Source organism: Pygoscelis adeliae, unplaced genomic scaffold (assembly GCF_000699105.1).
Source record: "Pygoscelis adeliae isolate BGI_AS28 unplaced genomic scaffold, ASM69910v1 Scaffold358, whole genome shotgun sequence".
NCBI lineage: Eukaryota > Metazoa > Chordata > Aves > Sphenisciformes > Spheniscidae > Pygoscelis > Pygoscelis adeliae.
In genome coordinates this window covers 4,216,884-4,239,080 of record NW_008825429.1, presented here as the reverse complement: position 1 = coordinate 4,239,080, position 22,197 = coordinate 4,216,884, and the positions used below count along the sequence as shown (strand labels likewise).

General features: G+C 54.3%; 1 protein-coding gene across 1 annotated transcript in view; it reads left to right on the top strand.

Moving 5' to 3' along the window:
• The window catches only part of RBM19 (RNA binding motif protein 19), a 72,587-nt gene that overhangs the window by 38,152 nt on the left and 12,238 nt on the right, over nucleotides 1-22,197 (top strand). The window contains exons 21-22 of the mRNA XM_009330826.1: nucleotides 9,112-9,217; nucleotides 16,293-16,413. Coding sequence (XP_009329101.1) covers nucleotides 9,112-9,217; nucleotides 16,293-16,413 — 227 coding nt within the window. The remainder of the gene's footprint in view (nucleotides 1-9,111; nucleotides 9,218-16,292; nucleotides 16,414-22,197) is intronic.

Below are 22,197 nucleotides of genomic sequence, written 5' to 3'. Positions count from 1 at the left end.
CCGGTGTGGCGGCTGGAGAGGGGAGCCTGGGAGGGTGGCGTAGGGGCGGGGATGCGGGAGCCTTGCAGGCTCCGCTCCACTCCCGGACCACATCTCCCTGGCCACTTGTGTCTACCAGGCTGATTTTTTTGGCAGGTATTTGTGGCAAAGCGTCGCTTTATTCTGCCACGGGCACGGTGCCTGCCTCTTCCCCAGATTCGCAGTTTTAAAAAACATAAATAAAACGTGCACTTCGTTTGCAAGACGCTCCGCCACATCTATCGCAATGGCCCCCCTCGCCCCTGGAGCTTGGGCTCTCCTCCTTCAAGCACGGCTCTGCCTCTCGACATCTCCGGGTACGGGCAGGTTTGGCAGCTTGGGCTGGCTCACCACCATGCCCGCTCCCTTCGCAACCCTCCCGCTTTGCTTTTGGGTCTGGGAGAAAGCACGGCTGTGTATTTCCAACTGGAGGAGCCGAAGAGTTGTGGGGAGAGCATCGGGAGGGAATTAGCGCCGAAGGGTCCTCTGCCAAGCAGCCACGGCGGAGATAAAGCAAGAGGATCTTTGTGCCTAGCTGGCAACATGATAATGGGCTTTCCTTCCTAGCAAACTTTGCAAATGATGCTCTTTAAGTCGTCAGCAAGATAAACAGTTGCTGTGGCAGGTGTGCCGAAAGCGCTGTCTGGATGTAATTAGACGTGTTTGTGAAAGAGCATCCCGGAGACATCGAATGGTGCTGTTTGTGCCGGGCTCGTCCCGGGGGCTTGTCCCACTCCCTCCTCCCCTGCCGCGGGCAGGGCTGCTTTCGGAAAGTGTTGGTCGCTTCCAGCCAAATTCCAGGGGGACGTGAGGTGGGAATTGGGCTGGTGTAGATTTCCTACAAGTCTCGTGAAAATAAAGCCTGAGAAAAGGGGAAAGGTGTTATTTGTGCTGCAGTGGCAGAAGGGTGGAAAATTCCTCTCGTCGACACATAAGAGACTCTCCATGTGGGACAGGGAGGGGACGGCCACCCAGGCTGGACATCACGTGTCCCATCACCACAGCCCTCAGAGCAACATGCTTCTCGTGCACCTTTCTCTGGCCCCGATTCTCCCATCAGAGACATCCCTAGGTGACTTCCCTTTCTTGCAAGGCCAGGTCATCCTTTTGCAGGACTTCCAGCTTTGCTGCTGCTTTTGCCGTGGGGCTTTTGCTTTCTCTCTCGTACCAAAGACATTCACGTTCACATTGCACGGGGTTTTTTTAAATCACGAGTCCCTCTGCTGCCTTCACGGATTGATCGAGGCGTTGTATGTCTGTGTGAGGTTGGTAGTCAGCAGCCGTGGCTTTGCAGGCGGTGAGCTGGAAAAATGGGAGAGGTGCGGCATCGCAAGGTCACCTGTATGGGGGAGCGGAGGCTGAAAAGGAGCCTGGGCTCCCCGCTTCATTCCCCAGCATCGCTGCCGGCCACTGAGCTCCTTAGCAGTAGCTCAAGGGCTGCAGCATCTCTTAGTGCTCGCTCCTGCCTCACCAGGACCTGATGGTCATCGCCGATCCCGGAGAACCTCCTGGTTTGAAAATGCCATTCCCGATTTTTGTGGGCCCTTTACGTAGGACTGCATTAAACGGCGCTCCCATTTTGGAAGCCTTGTTTCAGAGAGACCCCTGTCTCCTGGGGAGACTTGGAGTTTCTCTGAGACTTGGGAGTCTCTCCCCTTCGCTTCACTGTGTTGTTTCACCGCCCTGTCAAGCAGTTTGTTAAAGCTTCCAGGGAACGAGCTGCAGGTGTTTTGGGGGGAGTACGGAGCTGTATACTGTCTGGGATGGGATCACAGCACCCTGGGAAGGCAGCTGTGTCTGGGGGTGCTGCATGACCCTGTCCTGCCGCCACCCAGCAGTGCAGGAGAGGGACAAGTGGGAACCACCCGTATCCAGCTGAAAATGCAGGAGGTGTTTGAACACTCACGATCCCATGTGAGCTGAGGATGCAGGCTTGAATAGCTCTGAAATCTTGTCGTGGTGAGGCTTCCCGCAACTCCGACCCCAAGCAGACAGGGCTGTGCTTCGTTTAGGTGGTGTGGAGGAGGTACCCCACCACATCCACGAGTGCAGCACAGCCGGCAGCTCCTGCCTGGAAATGCTCAGTGCCAAAAAGAACGATTCGTGGTGAAATGCCGCGGCTGAGCTCAGACACGTGCCGTCGGTGCTCGGCTTCCCTCGGCACGGGTGGCCAAGAGGGGAGCTTGGCTTTAGATCTGCTGCGGGAGGCTCTGTGCAGCATGGCCAGGTCTCCCCCAGAAAACTGCCCTCAAGAAGGGGTCCATCTCTTGGATGCAGATGAGCTCGGAGAAGGCAGCAGCACTTCTCCCAGCAGCATGAGGCTGGTATGAAGAACAGGAATTGCATAAAACAAACCCCAGTTTTGCTGCAGCAGCAGGTCAAGAGGCCTCCAAAGACAGACGATGCTCCTGGGCGAAGAGGAGAGGAAGCTGGAAAAACTTGACGATCCATGTAGTAAAGAACAAGGGGCACGCGTGGCTGTCCTCCCTCCGTGTACCGCTGGCTTTTCATAGGGGTTTTGAAGGTGATTTGATTATCCAGCAGGACTGTCCGGTGCAGGTGAGGAGCCGCTGTGGGAACGAAAGGATCAGCTTTGCAGTGGGGCCAGGGCAGGCAAGGACCCGCTTTTCCGCATCGCTTCATCCGTGCAGCCGTGGGCTGGGGGTCCACCGGGACACCTGGTCCCTTGCAAAGTCCCTCCATCCATCGTCTCCTGCCCCCGCGGCTCCACCAGAGATGGAGGCAGCGGCAGTTTGCACTTGGTTCAGCGTGTCAGGAGGCTTCGCTCCCACCTTGCCCTCCTGCACATTCATTTGCTAATTTTCAGAGGTTACCGAGGAGACGTTATTGATGATGATGATGATGATAATGGTAATAGGGGAGATAGGTGGCAGATTAATTCCTGAACTCTCTAACAGGATTTAAGCTAACAAGAGAGGAGGGCTTTTTTCCTCCCTCTCTCCTTTCCCTTCCTCCCTTCAGATATTTCCTGTGCTGGGGATAACAACACCAAGGAGTGTTAAATTGGCTCTGAATGTCCACCCCTGGCTGTCCACATTCTTGTAACGATTTCATTAGCTTGAATTATCCACGTTATTTTCTTGTAATGGGATTAGCTGTACTGGAGTCAGCTGAAGTCCTGGAGCGGGAGGCGGGAGGGACCTTCCGCTGCGTATTTCATTAACTCTCTCATGCAGGGGGTGGAACTGGCCACGGCTCAGCCCAGGGGCAAAACCATTTGCCAGGGTCCTGCGTTCCTAAAGGAGGAAGAAAGAAAGCCACCGCCCCCCCCCCCCCCCCCCATAATCAGCAAATCGGCGCAGAAGCAGAGGCTGGCAGGGAGGTAATTTGTTGGGGGAGGGAAGGTCCTATTTGGGGGCGAGGGGGGAAAATAATAAAACGAAGACGACCATTGCAAAGCGATTTAGTGAATTCTGCTGGGCTGATGTGTGGCTGCAGCCTGCTGCTGGAGAAGAGGTTGTGCAGCAAGGGAAGGAAAGGACTTCTGTCTCTTTTGGACTCGGGTGTCCACTGCCCAGAGCCATTTCTGATGAGCGGTTACGCTGCCTGGCTCATTCGCTTGAGCTCCATCCTAGGGCTGCCAGCAGTCACGAGGCGGGATTTAGGCAGCGTCAGGGCTTGGAGATGAGAAGGCAGCGAGAGGAGAGGAGGGGAGAGAGGAGGAGGTGGTAGCAGTAGATGGCAACCCACAAGAAGGTTGGCAACCTTGCTAGAGGTTTTCATGACCAGCTTTCCAACGTAGTTATTGCCTGTTTGTTTTTCTTGAAGGGACATAAACCAGAGAGAGGGTTTGGGACTGCCCCATGCAGTGGGACATCTGTACGTGTCTGGAGAGACCTAAGGGTGATATTTTTTGTTTGTTTTCCAAGAAGATCTGCTCTTCTGGCAATGGGCAGCAGCTGGTCCTTCCAACCACGTGCATGGATCCACAGTATCAGTTGTGCTTTCCCCTACAGAACTTGGCAACCAAAGAGTCCTTGATCAGCTCGTAGCTGAGGGCACACCAAGATCAAGCATGATGAACACATCTTTGTGTTTGGGACTTGAAAATAACGATCAGGGCTGGACAGGTCTTGGCCTGTCCCAAGGAGCTTGCGGTTTAAATGCTCCTATTTGAGATGGAGGGGACGTTTCCCAGCTGGAGTACTGTTCAACCTCATCTGTAGGTATCTGTCCCATGAACGAGCGTGTGCAAATGGCCATCACGGCTGCCTGGAGCAGCGGTGGGGCTGGACGTAGACATTGGGGGCTGAGCGAGGGTGGGGAGAGACTTGGAAGCAGGGGGCAGAAATTCGAACAAAACCCGATGGGAAACGAGGAGCTGTGAAAAGAGGTGATGGAGTCAGCGGCAGAAGGTGGTGCTGGCACTCGTGTGCCTGGCGATACTGCAGTGGATTTGGGGCTGTGTCTGCAGCAGGAGAGCGGTGATGGAAGGGGAGGGAGCCGCAGGATGGGAACTTGTGTGTCATGCTGGCGGAGGAGGGAAGAGGGTTTCTGGAGACCACCTGTATCCCCATCCTCCTTTTCCCTCCGGCTGCTCGGCCCTGTTGATGAAGGATGCACAAGCACCTTCTAGTAAACAGGCAAAGCCAAGTGAGCAGTATGTTGTCCACCGAGCTAGAGTGTGCTCTGTTTAATAGCGATATAATGTCCTATAATTAGCAGGCAAAGGACTTGCCTCCCAGCTGGCCTGTGCCAGAAGGATATAATTACAATCCCAAGGAGTGATGTTGCTCTGACCTGCAGCCAGCTTGCAGCGTACGTCTTACAGCGTGGGGGAGAAATCTACTTCTCTTCCCTCTCTGTTCAGCCAGGGAAGCGAGGGGGTGGCTGCAGCACCACGGGAAGAGCTGCCAAAGCATCGGGAGAGCAGCTGATAGCCGGCAATGCCATGCAGAAGTGCTGGATCCCTCGTGGGTGGGAGGAAGGGGATGTCCCTTCTGGCATCTCTGGAAACATCGTGTGTTTCTGCTGAGCTTGGGACCGGTGACTTGTCAAGGGAAAGGTTGTGGCTGTCTTTATTCCGCAGCTGTGTGGATCGTTGCTCAGCCAGGCCGAATACGGGCTTTTACTGGTTTCCCCTCAGCCTTTGTAAATCTGGATCAGCGTGAAACAAAGGTTCTCGTTTAGGAAATGTCTTAGTTGCAGCATTTGTTCGGGGCTGTCATCCCTTCCAGCCAGCGGCGTGAAAACATGCCAAGCCTGGGGGAGCAAGCACAGGCGTGAGGATGGATTTTGGCAGCCTGGCTGGCAAGCTGCCCGCGGCACATGGGGAGCACAGGCAGAGGGAGGCCAGGAGAGCCACGTCCTCCAGACCCACCCACGCTTCTGCCTGGGCTCTGCCCTCCCCTCTGGGCCCTGGCCCCGACTCGGGATTTCAGAGGACTGCCGTTCGGACACCGTTCTTCTCGAATACGTGGGGAAGGAAACCAGGAAGCGACGGAGCAGCCGCGTGCATGGCAGGTCACTGGGGGCTTTGCAAACCTCCGTGGCAAAGTTCTTGCTCTTCGCTTTTGCCCCCACCCCCAAAACTGCCTATATTAATTGTGAGCAGCTCCGTGGGGAAGTTGTGTACATAAGACATTTCTTTTTGCCGCAGACCTTAGCTGCAGTCATCACGGATGAAATCACAGCTCAGTACAGTGCCACCAAGAACCGCGGGGGTGCCCTGCCAGAAATCCAGCCCTGTGCCAGGCATGCAGGTCTGGCAGGGCCAGGATTCACCAGAAAGGGGGTTACAGTCTTCTGCAAAGTTAAGCCAGGCTGACTGCAAACAAGTCTGTGTCTCAAGGAGGAAAGGGCTTTGCTCCCACAGCCACCAAGTCCTTAAGTGCTTGTGCTGTGGCTGAGCCCCGGCGCAGGGGCTCAGGAGCACTTGGAGGAGACCTGAATGCCGGTGGGTATGAATGCAGAAACCGTTCGGGTTTCACACTCACGCTAACTCCAGGGACTTCCCTGTAAACCGTCGTGCCTGGGGCGAGGAGCCTGGCATGGTGCTGTGCTCCACGGCAGCAGCGGGGTTTGGTGCCAGCACTTTCTGATCTCCGTCCAGTTTGCCACGGAGAGAGGAGAGAGACATCAGCTCCAAGAGGAACCCCCACCCCTGGGGCGTGTGCTGCATTTTCACGCTGTTTGCGCCCATCGGAGCTGTGTGCTGGAAGGGGAAGGAGGTGGCAGCAATACCGGGTCTGAGCTGCTGTGAGCCCCCCCCGCCTCCACAGCCATCCCCGCCCCTGGGGAAGCACGTGTTTTAAAGCAGCTCGGTGGGATCTTACAGGCGAGCTGCAGTTTAGCATCCTGTATAAAAGCTGCTTTCTTCCCTCCCGTGTCATTTCGCTCGGGTTTCGCCCAGGCAGTGGGCTGCATCCCTTTTCCTTCCACCGTCCCTGCTCCCATGGCTTTGCCCGTGGCAGCCGTGTGCGATCCGTGCACAGCCATCCCAGAGCTGGAAGGCTGCGGCATTGATGCAGCCAGCGTGGGAGCAAACACGGCAGCACCTGGCTTCCCTGGGTAGCGGGAGCCTGGCACTGCGGGGGGTAATTGAGTTCCCTCCGTCTCTGCCTCTCTCCCCCCAAATCCGGAGGAAATAATTGGAAAAGAGAGGTGTGAGTCTCTGCCTGGCACTGGAGAGGAGAACATTAAAGGCCCGGGCTCTCCACTTCATTCGCAGCTCCCGGGATGGTAATTGCTGTGTTGTGGTTTCTAATTAGCGCCACAGTGGGAGGAAGGGTGTTTTACTCCGCAGCCCCAGTGGGGTCAGCCCTGTCTCTGCTGTGCCCCTCAGCTTTCCTCGCTCCCCCCCCTGCTTTGCCTGCTCCCCGTTGGGAGCTGCGCTGCAGCTTCCTCCAATGGACCCATCTCTCTGGGAGCCCTCAGTGGGTACCACTGTCCTGCCTCCCCCCAACCCTTCCCAGGGAGATGCCTGTGGCCAGCCCCGCTCCAGATCGGGCCCCCACCACCTCTGCACATCTCCCAGCGTGGGTGGCTCAGGCCACTCTGAGCTGGGGAGGAGGGAAGAGCCAGCTTCTCCCGTCTCTGCCCAGGCTGATGTGGGTCACCGCAACTTCCCCCTGGGACCCCGAGCCCCAGGGTTTGTAGCCGTCCTGCTCCTGCTGGGCACCTCCTCGCCCATCCTGCGTGTTGGGTCTCGTTGTCAAAGGGAGACACGTGGTGTTTTAGTGCATAGAGCGAGTGCTGTGTGAGACCTCCTCCCTTTTAGCAAATATTCTGCTCCCCCCAGGTGATGCCCACGATGTTTTCCACAGAGCAATAGGTTGGAGCGAGCTCTCCCCTGCCTGTGCCACCCGCCGCCTGTCTTTCCTAGCTAGATGGTCATCTTCTTGGGCCAGGAGCTCTCTCATTACCTCTCCCTTAACCCAACTGCGGCATTCGAGATCCTACAGGGATGCTGCAAGCGAGAGGAGCCACCTGCAGAGCTCCTGGGGCCCCCATCACCCGTGCCCCCTTGCAGGAGGATCCTCCTGTTGCTGGAAGCCACGCGGTGCTCCTGCTGCTCCCGCAGCCGAGCATCCCCGCCGGCTGAGGCTGCTCCCTCGCCTCCGCTCGGGTTTGTTTGTTTGTTTGCATAGCACCAGCTCGAAAGGGTCAGGAGGGAGAGAGGGATGGAAAGCGCTGAGGAGGAGACGTGTGGATTCATTTTGAGGCTTCATAATGGTACATTTACACACCACGTTGCCTAAGGAAATTGGGTAGATGAATGCCTGGTCATGCTGCCAGTGCACCAGGTTAACTCCCAGGATTTAGCTTATATCATTTCACGAGAGCGTTTACGGCCTTTACTGTGTTTATTCCCAGGTGCTCTTTGGCACTGCTGCATCCCAGGCTCCTTTTGTGTATGCGCGCGTGTGTGTAGATTTTCAAATAAAATAACACATCTATTCAGACCCGGTCCACATTAAATATTTATTGCCTGCAGTTTGTGCATATGTGTTTGATAAATGGGTGTAAGGGGAGGGGAGGAGAAGGGGAACTGGGAGCTCGGATGCAGAGAAAGCATCGGCTTTGTCCTGGAATTTCTCCGGGGGACGGCACTGGAGAGGGGTGTCAGGCGAGCCCTGCCTTTGGGTCTGTTCTCAGGCTTTTTGGACAAGGTCCAGGCTGGTGGGTTGGCTGTGTGCTTTGGTGCTCGAGCAACAAGTTCCTTCTGTGGGGACAGACAGGCATGCTGTGACAAGGTTTCTGCTGGGCCGTGGCCAAGCGCGGATGCTGCCACCCTCCAGCTAAACGGGAACCCCCTTATCTTCCCCTTTCTGACTTTCCATCCCGTTGGCACTCAAAAACTTGTCTGAAATGCTGCTGGAGCTGGGGGTTGTTATGGAGGACTTGGGTCTGCTGAATTCACCTGTTTTCCCTTATGCATTCAGTAAGCTTAAATAAAAACAGTTTCATTCGAGCTCATGGAAGAGGTTGGGTGGCTGCCTGCAGAATGGGAAATGCAGGTACCCGAGTCAAGAGTTAAAGCGAGGAAATCCAGTCTTAAAAATGATGCCCAGCATTGGCAGAGCAGAGGGATGACACCTTTGCGAACATGGTGCCTACAACAGGCTTTGAGGACGGAGGAGCTATTCTGGAAAGAGAATAGGTCCCCGTGGGACCATGCTCTGGCTCGTGCCCGTATCCTGTGCCTCGCTTCAAAGGTGCAAATACATCTGTTTCGATGGTGGTCGGGGGCAGCCCTGCCTCCTGGTAACCTGGAGATGCTCTTTGCCTGCCCTGAACAGGGCATGGCGTGCAGGCTGGGTCCTTGGTTTCTGCGGATCTCCTAGAGGGAAAAACATAGCAGTTCTATTAAAGAAGGTTTTTGCTTTGTTAAGGTTTGAGACTGGAAAGGACGACCCTTGAAATCCAAGCTGAGTTTTTAGCTGTTACTAGGTACTTTGGACACGGGGCTTGCAGGGGAGCAGAGCAGCTGCAGGACACCACTCGCCCGAGTCCTCAGCGCTGGCAAGCCTGCAATGTGGGTCTGCAACTGGTAGTGCCGTGGTTTGTGTTAAAATGATGGTTCTTCCCTTGATCTCACAGTGTCTTTGCTTTTCTCTCTCTAATTCACAGCACCTTTGGAGAGCTGAAGACCGTCCGGCTGCCCAAGAAAATGGCAGGAACGGGATCCCACCGGGGCTTTGGGTTTGTGGATTTCCTCACCAAGCAGGATGCCAAGGTGAGATGTAGACCTGCCACGTTCCCCTGCCCCTCTGGCACTCTCTCAGCCTAGTCTCGGAGCAGAAGGTGAGGAGGGGAGCCTGGAGGCTCTGTCCCACTGAGGCGTAGCCCAGATTTGGGGCAGGCTGTTAGCATTCACCAGCAAAGCTGCGCTGAGGCTAAAACCTCCATGTGCGCAACCACTGGAGGTTACATGACAGAAACCGCAACCTAAGCTGTAATGGGCATAAATTTGGTGCAACTGTGGCTAAAAATTCTTGTAATGTAGAAGGACAGGGACTTATTTTTCAGGTTTGTCAGAAGCAAGGTGAGAAGGGGTGGTTTTGACCCGACGTAACACATCAGGAAGCCTGTGTACATGTCCCACCTCCACCACTGCCTTGGTTTGAGGCGAGTTTTGGATATTGTGGCTGTTCACTGATTTGTAAACTGTGCAAGGCCCATGTTCATCAGTTCCTTCGTGTGTTCTGAGACCCCCGGTGAGCAACCTTACCCTGGTGTTTTTCAGATAGTGAGCGTAACAGAAGAGCAGTAGTTGTGAATTGGTCAAAAGGATGGGCAAGCAGAGAGAAAGGTCTGTGCCTGCTTCACCTTGCTGAACACAAGAACAAAGATCAAATTCTGTAATGCAGTCATTGTCTTGGTCCGAAGAGGGGACCTAGCGGTGCTGGGTTGCCCAAGGATGCTTTCTCAGAGTGGTTTGCACTGGCAATTTGACAGCAATGTGGAAAATGTCAGCAGCAGGCAGCTGTGCCTGGGAAACGCCTTTCTCAGCACCAAGAACTGAGCTCCTGAAGCCTGCAAGTTGAAAGCACGTTTTGCTTTAACCAAAAAATGCAAACCCCATCATTCCAATATCTTGACATCTTCGCAATCTGTCTGCACTTTATGCTGCAAAATATTCCATAGCATTTTAAGCTGGGATAGATTGCTGTTCAAAATGCTCTGGTCTATTATTTTTTTTAAAGCTTTCCTGTATGTTCCACGTTTGCAGAAGAAACAAGGGGGTTGTCGCCTGTCTGATAGTATTCTGCTCTTACCCTTTGCTAGAGGTTCAGGAGCAGGCTGGACCAGGCACGGTCTCTCGTGCACTGGGCAGAAGAGGGTCCTCAGCCCCGCTGTAAGCTGCTGCGTGGGCACTCCCAGCACCGGAGCAGTGCGGGTTTCGTCCCTGCTGCTGGCTCCTGGCGATTTGTGCAGTACCTGGAAGAGGAACGGTTGTGGGCACAAGCCAAGGGTTGTTATGGCTGAAGGGAAGGGACCACATGGCTCCACTGACGCCCTGAGACTCCAAATTTTCAAGACCATGAGCGGAGATGAAGGAGAGAGGAGAGGGGAGCAAGCGTAGCCTGTGTTTATGTTTTCAGACAGGATTCATTGATCTGGGATCACAAGGGACTATTAGATCATCTGTTCCCGTCTGACCTCCCGTATAACACAGTACATAGAGTTTCTTTGTTAGTCCTGTATTGATCCTAATTCAGACTTCCTTCTGCTCAGCATTCGTCCTCCCCACGAATGGGGAACGTGGGGTGCAGTGAGCAAATGGTTCCTCATTTGCTTTGAGCCACAGGCACAGCTCACCGTGCAGGGAGAGGAACCATGCTCCTGCTCAAACCCCAGCTCTGGGCAGCTTTGCTTTAACCTCTGCTTCACTCCAGAGTCGTTCGGGCTTTGTTCCTGGTTTTCGAACTAAGGAAGCTTTAAGCGTTTGATGGAAAGGTGCATACAGGGACCTGGCTGGTTCTTTACTGCTGCTCAGTTTGGGGGTGAATGAGACAGCACCCGCTTTTCTGCTTGGTTTCTGGAGGAAACAGGGCAGAGGCTCAGTGTCTGCGTCCAGCCCCTCTTCAGCCCCTTGGGGACCCAGTGGCTGATTGCAGCTGCAGTGGACAAATAGAGATCTCGACAGTAGGAAACCCGTCTATCGCTGGTGAGCGCCGGCAGCCAGCTGGAGGGGAGAGAGCTGGGCAGGGTGCTTGCTCGGGGCACCGCTCCCAAAGCTCGCGGAGGCCATGGAAGGGGGGAGGGAGCCGCCCTATGGAAGATCGCTGGGGGGGGGGGGTTCTTCTTTTCCAGCAAAGCAGCTCTTCTTCCTTCTTCTTTTTTTTTTTTTTTCCTGCTCTTGTCTCTTTGAGGGATTTAATTGTCTCACAAGTGGCACATCAAGTACACTCCATTGGCCGTCTGGAAAAGGATGCGCTGTGTATTGATGAATAGGATCCTGAATATTGTAAACACGAACATAATTGGCTTAGAGTTTATTGCTAAGTGAAATGAGAGAGGAGGGGAGTGGGCCTGGAGACCTCTGAGCTGAATAGCTGTGACTGTCAATGACGTTTTTGCTCAGAGTGGTAATCTGGAAATCGCTTATAAGCATCTTATAAAACATGATGTTTTTGTAATAGCATAATTAGGGTGGCTTTGTTGGGCATTTAAAGCCTGTGACCTCCCGTGTTCGTCTTTTTCTCTGAGCAATCACGGCTGCTGTGGGAGCGCGTGCAGAGATTTTCCAAAGCCAGGACAGAGATGTGGGGCTCTCCCTCCGAACTCCCCGATGCTGTGCTTGCAGCCCTGTCCTGCCGGGCTGCGTTTCATCCCCTCGGCCTCCCCTGATGCTCTGCCACCTGCTCGAGGAGAGCCAGCCCTGCCGAAAGGTGCTGCTGTGGGAGGGGTGAGCACCCGAGCCGCACTCCTCAGGCAGCCTTGCCTGCAGGGGAGGTGACGCCCAGGCAGGGCACGGGACGCTGCCGGTGGTAGCATCTTCTCCTTCAGAGATGGAGATGCTCGTCCTTCAGAGCCCCGGTCTCACGCCTGGCTTTCCCACGGTGACGTCTGCAGCCGGGGCTGTCTCTCGGGTCGTTTGACGGCTCCCAGGGTGATGGATGGACCTCAACTGGCAGTGTTACACCACCATCAGATGAAATTAGCAGCCCTCTCTCTTCTATGTCGCGAGCATTTAACAGATCACAGCACGCACACGTGCGAAGCCAGGAAACGGGGAGGAACCCATGTCAAAGACAGCAATGGGAGAGACAAAGTAATATTCACAAAGAGAAACATTCAGCAGCATACCCGCTGGTCAAGCCTTTGATTTTAAATCTCCAGTGCCAGCTGACCACTAGCTGGGAGTGCATGGAAGTTGGGGGATGAGAAGGGGAACTTTGATCCGCTGGCAATAACAAATTAACTCCAGTTAAGGAAGCATTAACCATTTGCCATGTTTCCTGATGTTGCCTGTGCAGTGTTGTTGTGGGATTGTTTTTATTTTTAAACTATTAACTGGAAGCCAAGTTTCCACTTTTCTCCCCTGTCGATACAAAAATACATCTGGTCTCCAAATAGAAATTGCCTGTTCGGGAAAGACAGTCAACCCTTTAAAAATGCACACACACGGAAGGAAAAATCCTTGTGTGCAGCTGGCATCGCAGAGAGCATCCTCAGTTGGGACTGGTTCTTGCGAGGAAGGGAAATTTATCAATCTCCTAATGTTGTTGACCCTTTGTCCCTCTAATGACTCCAGCCCGGAGACTCTTCAGCTTGAGTATTTAATAGGGCAAGGGGGAATCTATAGGCAGAGCAGCACTGTCCTCCAAATTAATACGGCATTTAGGGATGGAGCCGTAGCATTCAGGGGTGACGGACGCGATGGTCCGGTCTCTTGATCTCTGCCTTTCCAATGCCCTGGCGCAGCAGGCTCTGCTCCAAAGCAGTGTCTGTCTTGTCCTGGCAGCCCGGGCTTCGTGTGAGTTTATCAGCCACCCCTTAATTTTGAAATTCCCTTTCTGAATCCCACAAACATTTTTAAGCTGTTGTTGGGGGCCTCTCCTCGTCCTCTCACCACTTTTCCCTGCTCCGTTCGCCTGTCCATCCGCCGCCTGGGCTCTAGCCCTGCCCAAGCTGTATTTGGAGCTAGAGACGAAATCCTGCCATGCTGAGCCATAACATTAAGCTCGAACCAAACTCTGCAAAATCATAATCGGGAGAGTTCAAAAATGGCATTTTTAAGCATGCTGGCATCCTATTTTCTAGGGGGGAGAGGGCCGTAAGGTTCTCATGCAACCCCTAAAGCATTTGGAAAGCAAAAGAGACCTGCGAGGAGGTTTGCCAGGGCTTTTCAGCTTTCAGTGTTACCTGGCAGTGGGTTTAATTAAATCCTTTTTTGGCATTTAAGGATACCGGGCCTTGTGTGGTGGAGGCTCCCCTTTCCTTAAAGGCGTAGGATGATGCGAAGCTGTGGCAATTAGAGGTCTTTTCCGGTGAGTCTCTCTCTCGGATGAACGGACACCACACCTCTCTTTATCCCGAGTTCGGATACAACTAAACGAGCCTCTGGCCATCCGATGCTTTGGTCTTCAAAGGAGGTGTCCTGGGAAGGCAGACACTCGGGTGGAGGAGCCGCACCCTGAGAATAGCTCCTGCCTCCAGCCCCACTTTCTTTGAAAGCCAGTCTGCTTGTCCTCATTTCATATTTCTCATGTAATTAAAATATATTTTTTCCCTACCTACCTTTTCATTTGGAATAGCAGCAGTGGCAAATTTCCTCCTCTCGCTGGAAGATTTCCAGCAATGCGGATGTATGGGGATGGCATTTCTCCCCTTCATCCCTTTGTCTTTTAAATCATCGGTGGCTTCTCTTTTCTTCCCCTGAAAAAGTCTTAATTCCTCTCAGAGCAACGAAGAGCTAAGTTTTATTTTTTAGCTGGTTTCCAAATGAAGTGACATTCAGTTGTTTTTCACCTGAAATGCACGGCTTCTCTTCTGCAGCCCCAGCTCCGGGAGCCCATCTGGAAGATGGGGCCGTGGGGACCACAGGGCTCAGCGCACCCTTTTCCACGTGGGCTGGAGCAGCAGTGGGCTGGGAGGGTCCCTGCCATCTCGCCCCGGCATCCTGAGCTTTGCTTCGTCCTGGGTGCAAAACAGCTCATTTTGGGAGCGCGTTCGGCTGGGAAGGGTCAATGTCACCAGGCTGCTGGCAGATGCGTCTCTCCCAGTGGGTTTCTTTCATGCAACACAACTTGATGACAGCATCTGCCTTCCTTCTTGCTCCATGACCTTTCCGGTGCTCCCCGCAAATCTAGAGGATGCCTCATCCCGGACTGGGCTGAGCTGGGCTGTGTGTGCCTAGCGGGGCACGGAAGCAATCCTGCAACCAGGAGGACGTGGCAGAGCAAGCTGCTTTGAGGATGAGAGCCCACCAAGTGCTGCACTCTGCACCGTGATCGTGGGCGCATTCGGCGCGGTCTGCCCTGCTCCGTGACCTGCTGCAGGGCGCAGCGAGGTTGCCGGGGCCGTATCCTGTCTTCCAACCTTCCTTTTCCTTGTGCTGCGGGAAGTGAGAAATTAAAAAGTATAAATTAACAAATGAGACCCGGCGATTAGAGCTGCAGTTGTGTGCCAGGCTTTGGAAATGGCTCTTTGTGCCAACGTAAACAGCCATCACAACTCCCTACTGCCACCTCCCCCCGAGTGTTTATTTAAGCCAACACATTGCTCTGCTAATTGGATACCATTCCAAGTGAAAATAGGCCTTTAAAACAACAGCAGCGGCAAATAAAAACAGCTGTAGCTGCAAAAGCACCAGCCAGGCTTGCAGCCCTTCGGAGAGGGATGCACCCCCCGAAAAGGAGGCACGCTGCCCGGCCGGGGTCAGCACCGGGGAGCTGGCGAAGGTGGGGAGGTGGGGAATGTCAGCGATGCTACGGAGCAGGTGGAGCTGGTGCTCCTTCTTTCTCTTTTTTATAATGAATGAGAATTATACGAGTGAAAGGGAGTTGGAAGGAGGGGGGAACGCAGGTTACTGAGTGCTGGTCACTGGAAATGTTTGGGTTTTTTTCTCGGAGGAAAGGTCTGGGCTTCTCCAGGACAACTTCAGTGCTGTTTTGGGGGCCTCCGGGTGGGAGGACATGTCCCTGTTGGACAGCGGGGTTGTGTTTCTGTGGTCTTACAGCTGCCGTATTTGTTCCAGGGATGCGAGTTTGCAGAGCTTATAACCTGACTTAATCCCAGCCTTAGCTGGGGTTTTTAAGAGAGCATTTTGGCCTCCTTTTCTCTACCCCTGTGCCCAGCCACGTGTCACATTGCTGTGGAGCACTTGGGCCCCTGGGGGTGAAAATATTTGACCGGCGTGTTTGTGTATTTGCATTCTGGGCCCAATCCTGCTCAGTCCTGAATTTCCTTGAAAGTCTGTGGGAAATAAAGACAAAGTCAACCTTCCCTGGATCGAGTTGCTGTTCCCTGAATGCCTCTGCTGGTTGCCTACAGGCATAGAAAGCTGTCAGCTACTGTGCTGGCCGGCATGCTTGTATTCAACATCAGCAAGAGATTATAGCTGTACGGATGTTGTTAAGCAGGATCTAACAATGAGGAATCCTCTGTATTTCTATAACACAGCAAACCACCATAGGCAAAAAGAGAAGAGAACTTCTGCATTGGCTTCTGGCTCTGCCACTTTTGCTGCCACCATGGCCAACATCACCAAATGGTTGGACAAGAGGAAGGCAGCTTTCCCCGGCGAGCTTGTGCTTCAAACTCGTTGCCCCTGAGCAGAAAGCAACCTCTCTGCTCACATTTGAGCTGTGCTTTACTGCATGCCGGCGGAGAACAGGGTGGGTGGAGAGTCGCGAGGTTGCTCTGCCCGTGCTAACCCAGCGCTGCCGCGCTGCCCATGAGGGCCCTGGTTTGCAGTCGACCCACCTAGTGCTGCCCCAAGTCTTGACAGCCTTTCCGGGCTGCAGCTTTCTCGGCTCAGGTGCGGTCCCGGGGTGATGCAAGGCTGCAGCCAACCTTGAGCTGCTTGCTGTGCTGGATTTCAGCCTGCTCCCTAGCGAGCAGCAGCAGCCTGCAGGAATGGCGATGGGTATTTGCTCTGCTGCAAGTATGTAGAAGATAAATGATCGAGTCAAAGCCACTGATGAAGATGAATCCTGCCCCATCAGAGCAAAGTGCTCAAAGTAGGATGTTCTCTGGTGGCCTTTTAGATTCAGGGCAGAGGGAGGGACATCTTTACTTTTCCTCATGTGAGCCTGTTTTTATTTTCTCCCTTATTATTTTTTTTTCTCTTAATTCTGCAGAAAGCATTCAACGCCCTGTGCCACAGCACGCATTTGTACGGCCGGAGGCTGGTCTTGGAGTGGGCAGATGCGGAGGAGACGGTGGAGGCCCTGAGACGGAAAACGGCAGACCATTTTCACGGTAACGTAGCAGCATCCTTCTGGCCTGTCGATACAGCCCCGCCTGGCACCGTCCCATCTGGCACACGCTGCCGGTCCATGCCAGCCCTTTCCCCGCCGCTGCCGGCTTGCCGGAGCTGGCAGGTAGATGCTGGAGCCTGACGATGCAAGCGCAGGGGGAAGCAGGAGGCATCCAGGCCTCGGCTTTGTCTGGCAGCTCTCTGTCTGCACGTGAGCCGGTTAACTCTCCGTGTGCTGGTGCTGCCGAGGCTCCTCAATGCCTCCTGCCAGCTGCAATGCTTTCGCTGCATCCACCTGCACCCCAGGGTGCTCCGTAGTTGGGGACAGGCTCTGTGCACGCTGCACACAGATTAAAAAGGACAAGTAATTTGGCCACCAGCTGGATGCAGAGAGGGCTGTTTGGATCAGGTTCCCAAGAATTACAGCTCCGCAGATAACAGCACTGCAGGCTCCTATTGACAGCCATCGACAGGCACAAATGCATTGCTTGGCAAATACTTATGTAGGAAGGGCTCCCCTGGGCTGGAGGACTAAGCTGGAGATCAATGCTTTTCCTCCTGCATCCCCTCCCAGCCTCCCCTCTCCATCACGCACATGCCCATCGCCCGGGGGGTTGGCATAAGCAGTTCTGGGGCTGCACGTTGCAATCCCTGGCGATGGAAGAGCAGCAAGCCTCACTTATTTAGTGAGCCGGACTCCAGCAGGACCTAGCCTCGTGTTCGTGAAATAGTGTGCACAGCGCTGATTATCACAGCCTGGAGAAGCTGCACTTTGGTGGTGGAAGGGCTGAGGGTGGATATGGCCAGAGAGAGGTGGAGCGAAGGGGGATGTGTTGGGAGCCACGGGCTGATCTCCAACGTGGTGCCAAAAAGGAGACCAAAAGGAGCACAGCAATGTCTAGGTGTATGCAATAGCCTGGGTGTAGACCTATGCTGCCGGGGGCATGCGTGAGGCAGCGGGGAGGACAGGCACTGCTGGGGATGGATGTGCCCACCCAGAACCCTGCGCTGGAGGGGGGACACGTCATGCTTGATCACAGTAATGTGAGTCTCACCCGGGTGGAGAAGACAGCAGGTGTGATGTTTCATGCACCCCATTTTATATTCAGGATCTCCTTTCCACTCTGCTCAGTCTAAGGGGAAAAAATAGTCTTGGCTTTACGGTAGCTGCAGACTTGCAGCAGATGCTGGCTGCTGCCTGCGAGCTCTGTCACTTCCCTGTTTCCCCCAGGCTCAGCTTGCGTCCCGATTTCTGTCTGTGTTTGCTCCAGCCCGCTTGTCCGGGGTCTTCCTCACTGAGATGGGGACTCTGGGAGAGCGGCAGAAGAGCATTTTCACGTCCCAGGAGGGATGCAGCCTTGGAGCTGTGGTGGCTCCAGGGGCTTGGCTGAAAAACAGGAGCAAGGTTATCACTCCCCATCTTTAGGGACTGAAAACGTGATTGAAGGCGGTAGTCATCGCTGCGCTCCAGCCCATCTCGAGGGGAGAGAAATAACATCCAATGGCTTCAGCCCTGTCTGGTGCACACGCGCGTCCTCCGCTGCAAAACTGCTGGTAGCTAATCCTGCGGCAGAGCGGGAGCTGCCAGAAGTGGATCTCCATATCAAAGCCCGTCTGGGACACACTGGCGGGCACCGGGAACTGGCTGGTGCCTGGGACCAGGTCTCAGCCTCTCCGCACCGCACTGGCAGGCTGGAGTTTCACGGGTGGGATTTTATTTCTTTGGGAAGTGCCCTCTCCTGATTTCGAGGCGGGCTTGCTGCGGGGTGTCTGGCAGTGATGCCCAGCAGCCCCGAGGAAGGGAGGGAGCTGTGCCCTGTCCCTTTTGCTGTGGGTGCGCAGAACGTGATAGTGATAGCGATAAAGAGGGAGAAACTGCAGCTACCACTCTGCCTTCAGCCTCCGTGGGGATGCTCCTTCGCGTTTTCTCCCCGGCGTAGCTGGAGGCTGATTTTCCCACGTGGAGCCGGGGTAGAAAGGATACAGAGCCCAGAGAGTATTGCCACCCAGCCTTGAATCCTCCCCGTCCCTTCAGCCTATCAAACAGCCGGGCTGAGACCGCGCATCTCATTTCACCGGCCATGCAGACTGGATTCTGTTGAACAGAAACCAAGCTCGCTTTTTCCTACCGATACCCATTTCCCCCCACTTTCCTCCTCTCCCCACGAGGTGCAGGAGCAGCTCGGACATCCCTGCGCTGTTCATGGATGTCCCCCGTGAGTTTTCCTCTCCCACCTCAGTGTGGGTGACTTGTGAGGGTCTTCCCACAGCTTTGCAGGCTGCAGTGGTCAGGCCCCTCTGGTCCCTTATCTCCAGGTAGGAAGGGACCGAGCTGGGAATCGGAGAGAAAAGATAATTTTGAGTCTTCAAGGCTCAGGAAACAGAGTCAAGACCACGGTCCCTGGTGTCTTCAGCTGCTCTTTGCCACCAAAAGCCTCTGCTGCTGCTGTCCTCGCGTCGCTCTCCAAGCCGAGCCCAGCCAGCAGCGTCGGAGAAGCAGGACGTGGAGGCAGATGCCTTCAAAAGGCACAGTGCGGTGGATGGGGTGGGACTTATCCCACCAACCAACTCAGCTTATTCCTCGTTTCCTGCCCTAAATTTCTTTGCAGGGTTGAGCATTGCCATCCCATGGGAGAGTCTTTTTCCTTTTTTTCTTTCTCTGAAAATCTTCTGTGATCCTTTTGGACCTGGAGACCTCCAACACCACAAGCCACCCATGCTGTTCGGAGAGGCTGGTCTTGCTGTAGCGGCGGCGTGTGTTTGTGTCAAGCCGTGTCGGCAGTGCTGTGCCACCGGTACAGGGTGACACGTGGTCTCTGCTGCTCCTGGCCCTTTTCCTGGTTATTGCACAGAAATAAAAGCAACCAGGGAGCGTGCCGAGGACTTTGCACGTACCAGAAGAGGTGAAAGTGTTAAAGCAGGACAAAGGACTGAGACTGCCCATCTCACGGGGCTTTCAGACACTTTCCTCCCAAGTTTTGTGCAATTGGAATTCAAGTCTTTTGAAAGGCTCCTTCTTTTTCTTCTTCCATTTCCTCTTTTCTGTGCAGTTCTTGGTTTGCTGTGGGCACAACAGTGATGTACAGGTGTTTCCACAGTTAGCATGTCGTGGATCTGTGTGCAGGAGAGGCTGCAGAGTGCTCACAGGGGGTGAGAAGATTGCCATAAGGCCTGGGGGGTTGCTATCACCCAGGTCCAGCGGGACAACACGGTGACCTGCCTTCCCCTAGGTTTGATGGCGAGTTTGACTTGAGCAATGAGCTCATCCTGCTCCGTCTCGCTGCCGTCACAGCAGACTTCTGCGTCTCCAGCTTTGAAAGAACCACCTTGATCTTTCAGGCTGGTGTCTTGAGTAGCAGCGGCCAAAACCCCTCACCCAGCAGCTCCAGTGTCAGCCCCATCATTTTTGTCTTAGCAAGGAAATACTTTGTAAAGTCTAGACCTGGGCTGCGAGAGACACTTCCTACCACTGTACTAAGGTAGAATTATGCACCTTATTTCTAGACACCATTTATAGAGATTCGCCTTCCAGTTCCCAGGTCTCACTCTGCTGTTATTTGTTAGGTTAAAGAGAGGTCTGGTCTCCTAAATCTCTTCTCCGTGCAGGCGTTTGTCATGGCAATCAAGCCACTTCTAAGCCATCTTTTCAATAGGTCTAATAGATGCAATAAAAAGGAATAGGCTTCCTTCCCATTTCGTGTAGTTTTCAGGTCATTCTTTATGGCTTGTTCTGAGTCTTTGTAATGTTCCGAGAGAAAGTGAGGACCCCAGAAGTGGTCACCGGCTGCCAGAGATGGCTTCAGTAATTCTGTCAGGAGCGAAGCCACAGCCCAGCCCTGATGGCTGGGACTGCAGCACTACACCCCGCGCTTGCTCTCCCGCCTCTGAGCACAGTCTGTAAGAGGTTTAAGTCTTTTTGCTCGTTGCTGAGTGTACCTTCTCTTCGTCCCGAGGCAGGAGGGTCTTATATTAGGAAAAAAAAAACCAACCCACTTTATTTGAGTTTTAATTGCACCCCACCATGCGTTATTAACCTGTGGGACCTGCTGCTGCAAGGTGGCTGGAGAGCCTGAGAGCTTGGCCAGCTACAGGGGAGGATTTGATGCTGCTGTGGATAAAGAGACTTACCTACTGTAACATGGTGAGGAGAAGCCACGGAAAGGTTGGCCAATGGTTGGCCTTGGGGTCTCTAATCCAGCCCATAACGTGGAGCAGGGTCATGGCAAACGCTACATCAGGGCAGCGAGGGACGCATGAAACCTGCCACCGGCAGCATCCTGGCCCTCATTTGGGAAGGGGGATCATCCCTTTGGAAAACAAGGATCACTGACGTCTTTGAAACCAGCAGGGAGAATATTTTGGCTCCGCCGAAACAGTGATGAAGGGTTCCCAGTGCCTTGCAGCTGAATTTGCCAGCCCTGGGGCGAGGGACAGATCTGGACCTGTGCCCTGCGCAGGAGGGAGCAGTCTGGGCTCGCATCCAGAGCCCCGGTACAGACCTGCACATCTCCTGCATCCCCGCAATCACATAACTGCAGCCCACGAAAGGTCTGTGAACAGCTCGATCCCCCCTTTTCTTCCCTCGCTTGCCTGGCACGGGGCGACGATTGCCGGTGTGGCTCCATCCTGGCAAGCCTCGCTGGGAGAAGACTTGCAAGCGAGGCGGTGATACCCTCCGTGCGCGCGCGCTCCCTCTCTCCCGGGAGCTCGCAGTCCGTGCAGGGAAGGTACTTGCTCCCAATCCAGCTAAATTACTATTGACTTGTGTTCTCTGCGCTTCACAAACATTGCACTCAGCCATCACCAGCGGGGCTGGCGGTATCCTGCCAGGGCTAACTTGGGAAGCCAGCTGTGCTGGGCCGTTTTTTCCTGCTCTTTCCCATCGATCAAAGAATTAAATTGACAGATGGGGAATTTTCTGCAAGACGCAGGAAGGGGAAGGAATGACTTGTGGGGGTTTTTTTATAGGAAGGACAGGGTGGAAAGAGGGGATGCGGAGGCTGCGGGGCAGGCGAATGAAAGAGAGATGAGTGAGGAGGCGGGGTCTGGCCTGTATTTCAGTTGTGAGAGCGTTTCCAGCGAGACCCCCGGTCTCGGCAGAGGGCTGTGGGTGGGTGTAAAGCAGCGGAGCCCCACTGCAGCTCGCCCCTGCTTGTTTACAGTTGTTTGCTGGAAGCAGAGGGTTTGCAGGGGAAGGCATGCTCCACCCTGGACCCGATCCTTGTGCCCTCCCCGGTGGGGTGGGAAGAGTCTTCCCCATCCCCGTCCCCATCACCTTTCCCAGGTGCTCCTCCGTTGGCCGCAGACCCCCAAGCTGCTCCTTTTACCTCTCAGCTGCATTACAGACCCACCGCGCTCGCCCTCACCTCCCAGCCTTTTGGGCTCCCTTTTTTCTCCTTTCTTCTTTTTCTTTTTTTTTTTTATTTTTTTTTTTTTTTTGGAGCATCTGTAACTAATGCAAACACATGCCGTAGCCGGAGAGTAAAACCCTGCAGGATTAGCGTGGCATCCGCAACCCTGCCACGTTCTAATCCCGTGGTAATCCCCCTCTCGGCCCACCCCCGCCGGCTTTGCTATTGTCTAAAGGAAGCAAATGGGATCGTTAGCGGGCAAACCTTAACCAGCTTGGAGCGGCAGAACGGAAGTCGAACCAATTCGCTTCCCCACCCTCCTGGGATTTTTTTTTTTTTCTCCTTTTCCTTCACGTTGGGCGGATGGGGGGATGCTCCCGGTGCTCCCCAGCAGCGCTGTGGCTGAGGCGGTGAATCTGGAGCACGCGGTGGGGG